At 37.7% G+C, this 12676-nt stretch overlaps 1 protein-coding gene across 20 annotated transcripts in view; it reads right to left on the bottom strand.

Moving 5' to 3' along the window:
• The window catches only part of BCAS3 (BCAS3 microtubule associated cell migration factor), a 623309-nt gene that overhangs the window by 512511 nt on the left and 98122 nt on the right, over window positions 1-12676 (bottom strand). For 18 of the 20 annotated variants that reach the window (XM_064271344.1, XM_064271327.1, XM_064271331.1 and 15 more), the window contains one exon: window positions 12385-12457. The exons of the other annotated variants lie outside the window; for them this stretch is intronic. In XM_064271344.1, the coding sequence (XP_064127414.1) occupies window positions 12385-12457 (73 nt within the window). The remainder of the gene's footprint in view (window positions 1-12384; window positions 12458-12676) is intronic. 20 annotated transcript variants of the gene reach the window in all.

Consider the following 12676-nt stretch of genomic DNA (forward strand, 5'->3'; position numbering starts at 1 on the left):
TAAATCTTACCAGAGATGTAAAAGACTTATACAAAGAAAACTACAATACACTTCTGCAAGAAACCAAGAGACCTACATAAGTGGAAAAACATACCTTGCTCATGAATAGGAAGAATTAACATTGCAAAAATGTCTATTCTACCAAAAGCAATCTATACATTTAATGCAATTCTGATCCAAATTCCAACAACATTCTTTAATGAGATGGAGAAACAAATAACCAACTTCATATGCAAGGGAAAGAGGCCCCGGGTAAGTAAAGCATTACTGAAAAAGAAGAACAAAGTGGGAGGCCTTACTCTACCTGATTTTAAAACCTATTATACTGCCACAGTAGTCAGAACAGCCTAGTACTGGTACAACAACAGATACATAGACCAATGGAACAGAATTGAGAATCCAGACATAAATCCATCCACATATGAGCAGCTGACATTTGACAAAGGCCCAAAGTCAGTTCAATGGGGAAAAGACAGTCTCTTTAACAAATGGTGCTGGCATAACTGGATATCCATCTGAAAAAAAAATGAAACAAGACCCATACCTCACACCATGCACAAAAATGAACACAAAACGGATCAAAGATATAAATATAAAAACTAAAACAATAAAGATCATGGAAGAAAAAATAGGGATATCGCTAGGAACCCTAATACATGACGTAAACAGTAAACAAAACATTACTAACAATGCACAAACACCAGAAGAGAAACTAGATAACTCGGAGCTCCTAAAAATCAAACACCTATGCTCATCCAAAGACTTCACCAAAAGAGTAAAAAGACCACCTACAGACTGGGAAAAAGTTTTTAGCTATGACATTTCTGTTCGGCAGCTGATCTCTAAAATCTACATGATACTGCAAAAACGCAACTACAAAAAGACAAATAACCCAATTAAGAAATGGGCAAAAGATATGAACAGACACTTCACTAAAGAAGACGTTCAGGTAGCTAACGGATACATGAGGAAATGCTCACGATCATTAGCCATTAGAGAAATGCAGATCAAAACTACAATGAGTTTCTATCTCACTCCAACAAGGCTGCCGTTAATCCAACAAACACAAAATAGGCTGTGGAGAGATGGGAACACTTATACACTGCTGGTAGGAATGTAAAATGGTACAACCACTTTGGAAATTCATTTGGTGCTTCCTTAAAAAGCTAGAAATAGAACTACCATACAATACGGCAATCCCACCCCTGGGAATAGATCCTAGAGAAATAAGAGCCTTTATACGAACAGATATTTGCACACCCATATTCATTGCAGCACTGTTTACAATAGCAAAAAGATGGAAGCAACCAAGGCACCCATCAACAGACGAATGGATAAATAAATTATGGTATATTTACACAATGGAATACTACGCATCGATAAAGAACAGTGAGGAATCTGTGAAACATTTCATAACATGGAGGAAACTCGAAGGCACTATGCTGAGTGAAATTAGTTGCAAAAGGAAAAATATTGTATAACACCACTATGATAACAATTAAAGAAATAATTTAAACAGAGAATAAAATATTCTTTGATGGTTACGAGACTGGGGAGGGAGGGAGGGTGGGAGAGGGGTATTCACTAATTAGATAGTAGATATGAACTATTTTAGGTGACAAGAAACAACACACAATACAGGCAAGGTCAGCATAAATGGACTAAACAAAAACCAAAGAAGTTTCTGGAATAAACCGAATGCTTCGAAGGCCACGGTAGCAGGGGCAGAGGTTTGGGGACCATGGTTTCAGGCGACATCTAAGTCAATTGGCATAATAAAATGTATTAAGAAAACATTCTGTATCCCACCTTGGACAGAGGCATCTGGGGTCTTAAACGCTAGCAAATGGCCATCTAAGATGCATCAATTGGTCTCAAACCACCTGGATCAAAGGAGAATGAAGAACACCAAGGACACAAGGTAATTATGAGCCCAAGAGACAGAAAGGGCCACATAAATCAGAGACTGCATCAGCCTGAGACCAGAAGAACTAGATGGTGCCCAGCTACAACCCATGACTGCCCTAACAGGGAACACAACAAAGAACCCCTGAGGGAGCAGGAGAGCAGTGGGATGCAGACCCCAAATTCTTGTAAAAAGACCAGACTTGATGGTCTGACTGAGACTAGAAGGACCCTGGTGGTCACGGCCCCCAGACCTTCTGTTGGCCCAGGACAGGAAGCATTCCCAAAGCCAACTCTTCAGACAGGGATTAGACTGGACAATGGGTTGGAGAGGGATGCTGGTGAGGCGTGAGCTTCTTGGATCAGGTGGACACTTGAGACTATGTTGGCATCTCCTCCCTGGAGGGGAGACGAGAAGGTAGAGGGGGTTCTAGAAGCTGGCGAAATGGACACGAAAAGAGAGTGGAGGGAGTGAGCAGACTGTCTCATTAGGGGGAGAGCAATTGGGAGTCTGTAGCAAGGTGTATATAAGTTTTTGTGTGAGAGACTGACTTGATTTGTAAACTTTCACTTAAAGCACAATAAAAATTAAAAAAAAAACAATAAACAATAATGATGAATCCACAAAACATCTCACAACATGGATGAATCTGGAGGACATTATGCACAGTGAATTAAGTCAATCACAAAAGGACAAACATTGTATATGAGACCACTATTATAGTCAAGAAAAGGTTTACATTCAGAAACAAATATTTTTTGATGGTTACCAGGGATGGAAGGGGAGACAGGGAAAAATAACTAGAGAGCTGGCACATGTTTACTTCAGTGAGTGCAACACAATATGGGGGAAGCCAGCACTACATGACCAAGGCAAGGAAAGACAAGAAGAGGTACAAAAGAATAAAAGACAGTGACGGTAAATACTATAACATATACAATCCTGCAATAACAGTAATAACAAATAAGAAATTATGAGTGGATGCATACGTAGACAGGTATTGTGAATAGGTATGGGAGGATGTATGGGAGTACACTCACATGCATATATAGGTTTGGCTGTGGGTATTTCTAGACGCATATTTGTATGTTTTGCATGTATATTCATATATATAATAAAGTCGACAGGAGGTACCGCCATGAAAACATCCTAGACACAACCAAACACTTTGTGGAACTAAGTTACTGGGCTTGAAGGCGAAGAGCCACAGTCTCAGGGCACATCTAGGTCAGTTGGCACAACATAGTTCATAAAGACAACGTTCTACATCCTACTTTAGTAAGTAGTGCCTGGGTCTTGAAAGCCTGTGAGTGGCCCATCTAAGATACAACTATTGGTCTCTTTCCATCCAGAGCAAAGGAGAGTGAAGAAAACCAAAGACTCAAGGAAGCAATTAGTCGAAAGGACTAATGGGCCACTGGAGCCACAGCTTCCACTAGCCTGAGACCAGAAGAACTAAATGGTGTCTGGCTACCACTACCAACAGCTCTGATCGGGATCACAATAGAAGGTCCCGATTAGAGTGGGAAAAAATGTAGAACAAAATTCGAATTCATAAAAAAGACCAGATTTACTGGTCTGAGAGAGACTAGAGGAACCCCAGAGACTATGGCCCTTGGACACCCTTCTAACTTGGAACAGAAGCCACTTCAGGAGATCACCTTTCAGCCAAATAATAGACAGGCCTATAAAATAAATAACACCCATGAGGAAAGTGTTCCTTAGAACAACCATCTATATGAGAACTAAAGGGCAACATATGCTCAAAAGCAAAAATGAAAAGGCAGGAAGAGGCACGAAAACCGAAAACCGGATGAATCGAAATGGGGAACTCAGGGTGGTAATGGGGAGTGTGCTGACACATTGCCAGGATTGCAACCAATGCCACAGAACAATTTGTGTATAAACTATTGAATGGGAAACAATTTGCTCTGTAAACCTCCATCTAAAGTACAATAAATATATAAATCTGAAAAAATGTATAAGTAGGAGAGATTAAAAAAACACCAACTTTAAATAAGATTTATGTGGAGGGGTCATGAATATTAAAACTTGGCAAAAACTTCTCCTGAGCTGGCACCAGAGCGGAGTGGAGAACGGTAGGAAAAATGAGACAGTAGAATACTCCTTTTTTTTTCCTAGCATATATGAAATCACCTGTGATTTCTTCCCAGAAACAGGGGGTTCCACCCTGAGTAAGGAAATAAAATTCACTTTACGCCACCACTGTTATGAAATACCTATATTAGTGCCTGTTTTCGCTAACCGGAAGACACCTGAAGAGGATTTTCACTTTTACTAAAAAAGTCAAAAACGAAAATAGTGTTCAGAGTTTGCTTTGCAGAGAACTGTTACAGAGGCAGTGTTTACCCCAGCAGCGAGAGAGGCATTACCAAGCTTCTTCCCCAGGAACTATACTCAGCATCTTAACATTAAGCTGCCGTAGCTTTGAACTCTGTCTATGAGCATCTGTGCTTTATTTTGATTTATTTTCAGGGTCTGGGAATGCTCAATAAATTTTCAGGGGATAAGAATGTGGCAAGGCCAGTGATATAAGACGTAGGGAAAGCATCCGAGAAGCAGCACATGAAATGTGGGATGTTTCCCTGGGGAGCTTAGTGGTAAAGGAAAGAAGAAAGCAGCTAAAGGTAAGTAAGGGTCCTATCAGAGAATCAGAGGAGGGACTGAAGCCATTGCCCCAGGTGCCATTTCTTAAGGAAATCACTATACCTACAGATGAAGGCACATTTCAACTAAGAAATCAAGTAGAGCAACCCAACCTCTATACCTCAATAAAATTGGCTGTTATTGCCGCCCCAGAAAAATCATACTGAGGTTATCATCAACAGAAAAAGAAATAACATTCACATAATACTAAAAAAATAGTAAAACAGAAAGAATCAAAATTTTTTATCTTAATCAAAATACTATACCCTGGACAAAAAATAGAATATTCTAACATAAAACAATTACATATACGTGTATGCCCCACTTGTTGTTAGTGCTGTTGAGTCTATTCTGACCCACTGCCTCACTTAGCAACTTTAATCTGTTCCAGAAAACTGCCACTAAATGAAAATGCATTTCATTTCCATTATTTTTAATGGGGGAAACTGTATGGAGTTCTATACCAATAGTGGTTTAGGACAATAACCATTTTATTTCTCATAAAAGCATGTCTATACAAAGACTTAAACATTAATATTCATAGCAGCATTATGTGTAAAAGCCCAATCCTAGAAACAAACCAAAAGCCTATCAACAGGTAAAAGGAAAAGCAAATTGTGGTATATCCACACAATATAACATGAGTCAGTAATAAAGGGAATGAACTAGTGACACAGGCAAGAAGATGGATGAATCTCAAAATAAGTAAGCTGAATAAAATAAGCTGGACCAAAAAAAAGAATACATATTATATGATTCCATTTATACAAACCACTAAAAAATGAAAATTAATTGATAGTGACAGAACGTAGATCACTGGTTGCCTGAGAAAGAGGAGCAAGGAGAAATGGGAGGAATGAATTACAAAGGGACATGAGGAAACTTTGAGGGGTGACAGGCATGTCTATTATCTTGTTTGTGGTGATAGTTTCACGGGTGTTTACATACGTACAACTAAACACACTGTACCCTTAATATACATATCATTTATTGTATGTCAATTATACCTTAAGAGCTGTTAAAAATACGTGTGTGACACACCTATTAAAACTTTTTCTGCTACAATTTATAATTCTCAAAGGGGGGATGATGTTAGTATATCAAGGAAGTCACATTAATAAATAAAATTTACATTTTAATTTGTTGTGCTGCAATTTAATAGCAATTGAATATAAAATACACCAATTCAAATGAGTGCAAGAAAACATGAAGAACCACGTTCTTATTGGTTCCGTTTAGCCAAGTGCTCAAGCTTGAAAGTGCTTACAGTGTTTCTCTCAGGTCTTTATTCACTTTGACCTACATACAACCATTTTGGTAGGCCATTCGAGATTTCTACCAATTTCAGGATTACAAGGGAATATTCAACAATGTTTGTAAACACTATTTCACATACCACTTAGGTGTGTAATAGATCAAATGCTATATTTTAAAATAAACAAACAGCTTTCCCATGATTACAATTTTACATGATAATATAAGTACCAGTTTACACTAACAGGCCAATCTTACCCACTGAGATTTGTTTCGAGTGTTTTTTGAAACTCTGAGTCAACTGTATAAAATCCTGACTTCCTGCCTTATCCCACATGATACCTAAAAATTTGTGTTAAGTGATTAAGTGACCTTGGGTCATGATAAATATACATAATTAACAACCATGCTAGTCCTTCTTGAGACTAAAGGCAGTCTTAACATTTCCAGATATACGAAAAATAGAGAATGCAGTTAAAAAGTTGCCTGGGCCAAACACAAACACGACAGAATGAAGTTTACCTGATATGTACCTCCTTAAAAAGAATCCCTTCGAAGGACAATACTCAATACATGGAAGGTCAGCTCAACTGGACTGCACCAAAAGCAAAGAAGTTTCCAGGATAAACTGAATGCTTCAAAGGTCAGCGGAGCAAGGGCGGGGGTTTGGGGACTATGGCTTAAGGGAACCTCTAAGTCAATTGGCAAAATAACTCTATTATGAAAACATTCTGCATCCCACTTTGAAATGTGGTGTCTGGGGTCTTAAATGCTAACAAGCAGCCATCTAAGATGCATCAATTGGTCTCAATCCACCTGGATCAAAGGAGAATGAAGAACACCAAGGTCACACGATAACTATGAGCCCAAGAGACAGAAAGGGCCACATGAATCAGAGACTTACATCATCCTGAGACCAGAAGAACTAGATGGTGCCTGGCTACAACCGATGACTGCCCTGACAGGGAGCACAACAGAGAACCCCTGAGGGGGGAGGGCATCAGTGGGATGCAGACCCCAAATTCTCATAAAAAGACCAGACTTAATGGTCTCACTGAGACTAAAGGAATCCCGGCGATCGTGGTCCCCAAAACTTCTGTTGGCCCAGGACAGGAACCATTCCCGAAGACAACTCATCAGACAATGAGTAGGAGAGAGATGCTGATGAAGAGTGAGCTACTTGTATCAGGTGGACACTTGAGACTGTGTTGGCATCTCCTGTCTGGAGGGGAGATAGGAGGGTAGAGAGGGTTAGAAACTGGCAAAATTGTCACGGAAGGAGAGACTGGAAGGGCTGACTCATTAAGGGGAGAGTAAGTGGGAGTATGGAGTAAGGTGTATATAAACTTATATGTGACAGACTGACTTGATTTGTAAACGTTCACTTAAAGCTCAATAAAAATTATTAAAAAAAAAAAAAAATCCCTTCACAGTAATAATGTCACCTTATTTCCTTGCAGTTTCATTACATCCATAATCAGATGAACAGGTGAGAGGGCCCTGAAGATAGATCCTGCCCACAAAGGATTCAGGGTAACATCAGTTGGAACTCATTAACTAGTACAAAAACAACCCCATCCATCATAGATTAGACATGTTTTTTTCCTGGCTTCCCTGCAAGTATCCTTGCACATAAGCACTAGGTATATAAACATTCACCCCCCGTTACTGTATGCAAACCTCTACCTGGTGACACTGTCCATCCCAAGAATCTTGGTGTCAACCTTCCGCCCACCACGACACTACATTTAACTTTCACATAAGTAAGTACCCTAATAAAACCTTGTCTGATAAACATGGCTTTTATCGCCTCTGTTTTTGGATTCTGACCTGTGCCCCTCAGAGCCACTCCTGCTGCTGCTCCAGTGGGGTGTGACAAAAGAGATCAAGTCTAGCATGCTCTGATAGCTCTAAGATAATACTAAAGTACAAAAGCACATAAACCATCCATGATATTAGGTTTCCTTGTATGCAGATCTATCTCATACTAAAAAACCTCTATGCCAATCTGGGCTCTCATACAAATGGAATCCCAAAGATGTGAAAGCCCATTCTTGGAAAGCAGTCAAGATAGCCACACAGCAATGGTGGAGGACACGGAGAAAAAAAAAAAGCCAGAACACCCACAAAATGCCTGAAAAATACCAGAGAGATGGGCAAGCAAAAAACTTGGTGCCTGAAGGAAGACCAAAGAACCGCTGGAAAAGCCCACATCTTTGATCAGAAGAGACTGGAATCAGCATAAATCTATTTTAAGCCTGCAGATGTAATACCAGTAAAAGGTGTAATTCCATCAGACCTCATAGATATAACATGATGAGAATCAGTCAAATTGGAATTGCTTTCTACCAGACGTAAGGACTCTGGAACATTTCATGACAAAAAGAAAAGTTACCCAAGCAATCCTCAACCTAGTTCTATTTAACACAACCCATATTTGCTTTAGACACCACTTCAGGAGCATGAAACTACATTTAGACATCCCAAAAGTAATTATTGCTTTAGGTCAGTGGCTCCCAAATACTAGTCCACAGACTTCTGCCAATCCAAGATGACATGTTTGGCATTTTGTAGCAAAATTTAAAAACTATTAATATTGTAAGCTAACTGTATTCTACCTAATGAACAGAATTTAATTTTGAAATCAAGCCCATTTTCCTTTTCTTACTATCAAAATCTTTTTGTTTTCTTCTTCAAGGGAAAATTAAGCTGTAACAGATAGTCATTTGTGTTTTTTAATGTTCTTATTTGGCAAAAAAAAAAAAATGTTTTTTAAATTTCCTGACCCTTAAAATCCAAAAGTTTAGAAACTATGGCCATACCTGTTGCTGTCAAGTTGATTCTGACTCATAGCAACCCTACAGGCTCTATGGCCACAGAGTACCCTGTATAACAAGAGATGAGGTATTCCTCACCAACTGAAATAAACAAATATTTTTTGTACTCTTCCAAGAATCTCCTACTTCATATCATGAGACAGTTAAATTATATGATCTTCAAAGTACCTTCCACTTACAATATTCTACGACTCTCATGTTGTAAAAGTGTATAATTTAGGCCTTTAATATATTGGATTACACATTCTTTAAGGTCTGTAGTCAGCTGTTGAATAATGCCACTCTTTTGTTACTATTCATAGAGGCCAGCAAAATTCTAACCATAAACAGCTGCATTCTAGGAACTGTTTAACACATAAAACACAATGAACCTTGACAGTGTATATTCCTTACATACTGCCCATGTTTCTCCTACCTCCCTCAAATTATTATACAAGACACTGACTTAATCCTTGCATCAGTACCACAATAAACATGATGTTTCCAAGACCTCAAATCGCTTTTCTAGAATGATGATGGTGCCGTTTCTCACAATAATAATAACACATTCGTGAGTTTTTTCCATATGGGGATAAGTGTAATATGTTTATTTTTAAACAATAAAAGATGAGGAAGGACAGGGATTCTTTCCACAGCAATTTTTCTCCTTCTTTGAATTATAATTTATAAAAATAAAAATTATACATCAAAAAATAAGTCCTCAATGGCTTTTTCCAAGAATAATTTGATAGGCAAAATTGTGAATATGAGCAGTCAACAAAGTACAAACCAGCTGGTGTTCACTAAAGCATTTGCCAGGAGATGGGAAGCAACTTGGAAAACTGAATTTCTTCAATGAAAGCACGGGAAGGGTCCTACAATTTTGTGCACTACTCGTTTTGATGAAGATATCAAAATTACAGGTGGAAGCTGTGGAACAGAAGACGCAGAAAAGGTGTAGTGAGCCTTTTCTAGAGCCTGACACGTGAGATGGATTATTGCCAGGACTGAAGAGAGCAAGGCATATTTGAAGTGGTGCAGTTGGCTGCCATCTTTGAGCAAGGCACTGCTATTTCTGGCTCTGTGCAAAATCCAACTGGCAAGAGATTTGGTTGCTATGGAACACATATGCAGCCTTTGTTTTCTAAGAGGGAGATTAAGTTTCTAGCAGAGCTGCAACCCACAATTTTTCCTGTTCCAGTTATAGTTCCGGTTCACCCAAATTTTAAAAATTTCTGTCTGTTCTGGTGTCACTTCCTCCACTATGACTGAACCAGGAAGTACCACTTTGAAGCCTTGGTTATTTTAATATCGACAAGGAAACAAAGTCAGACAAAGACAAAAATCTGCATTCTCCAGTGTATGTGACATTAAACAACATCTCAAACATCCATCACATGATTATGTAGGCTTTCCCCATCTCTATTTGATTTACTTAGTCACTTCTAAATTTGCTATCTCTTAATTATTCTTCTACTTGTTCTATTATTTCAATTTTTTCCATTTGCACACTCAATGGTTTCTCACACTGCCCATTCATGCCCTTTGAACTTGACCTCTTAATTCAAAGTATCTTGAACACAATCATACTCCCTGTCATGCGGCACTATTTCTTCAAGTGCCTCCCACTTTTTGTCACCTTATTAAAAAAAATTGGGGGTAGAGGAGCCCTTGTCCCTTTTTGAAGTAACTTTAGACAAAAGCTGGAAATATTGCTTTATTAAATAATAATGTTTCTTAAATTAGATTTTTTTATTTTTCAGTACCCATGGTTCTTTGCAAATTACTTCTATTATGTAAAGGAAATCTTCTTTGAATTCACTAAACAATGTGTTAAAGTAAAGAAATAACAAATGGGGGAGGTGCCTTTCTACCCTGAAAAATACTAAATAATTAAGTAGCTATGTAGAAGTATACATGACACTGATTAACTATATTCCATTTCTGTAGAAATGCTATTGCAAAATACGTATATAACAACTTTCCTGAGAAGTTACTGCTTAAATACAACCTTATATAACTAGCACTGTGTGTGTGTGTATGTGTGAGTGTTTTAATATACATAAACCAAAAAACCAAACCCACTGCCATCGAGTCGATTGCAACGCACAGCGACTCTTTAGGACAGTGTAGAACTGCCCCATAGAATTTCCAGGGACAGCATGGAGGATTCAAACTGCTGACCTCTTAGTTAGTAGCCGTAGCACTTAACCACTATGCAACCAGGGCTCCCTTAACATACATAATGAAGAAAAAAAAAGATTAAAATCAAACACAACAAACACTATTAAGGGTACTCCCTTTTTACACACTAACCGCTTTTCGTTGTATATATACAGTAGAATCTGGAAAAGCTCAAATCTGCGTAAGGTGGAAACCTGTCAGAGAAGGAAAACTCAAATATTTTCCACTAATAGAGAACAACAGAAAAATGGTAAGGCTGCACACTGTCAAATTCAGAAAACTTCCAAGACCAGGAAAAACAAGGCAATCCCATCAAGTTCTGGCTCTCACAGGTTTCACGGTATGTATGTATGTGTATGTATATAAATACATACTACATTAATATATACAACATTTTAAAAGCTCATGATTAAAACATTTGAAAAGTTCATGTTATCAATATATATTGTGATACACTTATTTAAAATTTAGGCTGGCTTTTTATTTCCATTTTGCATGTTAAGTACCCTTCTGAAAGATTGTGACATAAGAGTAAAAATCTCATATATATCTACAGAACAGAAGTATTTCCCAGTTTTCCTTAAAGCTAGGAGTTCTGGAGTTAAAATATGATCCAACTAAAAGAACAATACCCATCTTGAGGTCATGAGAGAAGGAAGTCATAGTCTTAGAATGTCAAAGCAAGAAGGACCCTAGGTCACTAATAACATCATAGAAACATTTTATTAGCCCTAGATGGCCTTCCCACAGCCTTCTAATTACATGATTTGTTTACACCCCTGTAACCTCCTGATAGGAAAGGTCACCACAAACCTGAGACCTAATTCATTATTACCCTTTGAGAATAATATTATTTTCACTTAATAGATGGAAAAGAGAAAAAACATTTGACTTTATGCATAAAGTCATTGGTACTTTGTTATCTTAGTACACAGCACTCTCGTCACAAATGTAGCCAGCATGTAGAATTAACAGCATGCATGCTTGGGTTTGAATCCAGAGCTCCAACATGTGAAGTCAATGCCTCAGTTTCTTAATACGTAAAATAATGGTACTTATTTCATAGGATTGCTGAAAGCAATATAAAAGAGAAAATTTATGCAACACCTTTAGAACAGTGCCAGACACATGCTACAGCATCAATAAATATTAGTTACTCTTTTCATTTGTTTGTTTATATTATTATTACCACCAAAAAGTAACTTCTATTCTACTGTAAAAAGGCCATTGTAAAAGTGATTGTATTAGAAACATGTAAACTAAAAAAAACATATTTCTTAATGATGCTAATCTTCTATTTCAAGAATATATTCTGATCTATTGCTGGCTTTCCTTTGCCTCCTGCTATCATCCTGCATATGAGAAAATAGTGATAAGAGAAATAATAAGGTGAGTGCCTGCGTCACAGAAAACCCTAAAGAAGTTTTACTTCTTTTCCCTTCTTTCTTGTAAAAGCATACTGTTACGGTTACAAAGATATCAAAGTTCCCTCTGGAATAATAATACAAATAGTTCATTTGTAATCATGGTTCAAAGACTTTTTAAAGACATCCTTACCCAGAAGATCCAATGCTCTTACAAACACCAAGGAGGGGTCTTTTTTCAGCAAAGTTGTCACACTTTTGAGTACCTGATAGGGAGCATAAAATAAAACGTAAACTTCGAGAAGTGCTCTTCTATACCTCTTATTATTTTCACACTCTCAAAATATTTACAGCTGAAGATATAACAAAATATTCACTATAAATTGGTATAATTTATACACTTGCCTGAAGAAAAAGTAGAAAACATAAATTAACCTATAGCCAGTAAAGAAATTGCACCAATAAGAACCATCACATGAATAGGC

Source organism: Loxodonta africana, chromosome 18 (genome assembly GCF_030014295.1).
Source record: "Loxodonta africana isolate mLoxAfr1 chromosome 18, mLoxAfr1.hap2, whole genome shotgun sequence".
Classification (NCBI taxonomy): Eukaryota; Metazoa; Chordata; class Mammalia; order Proboscidea; family Elephantidae; genus Loxodonta; species Loxodonta africana.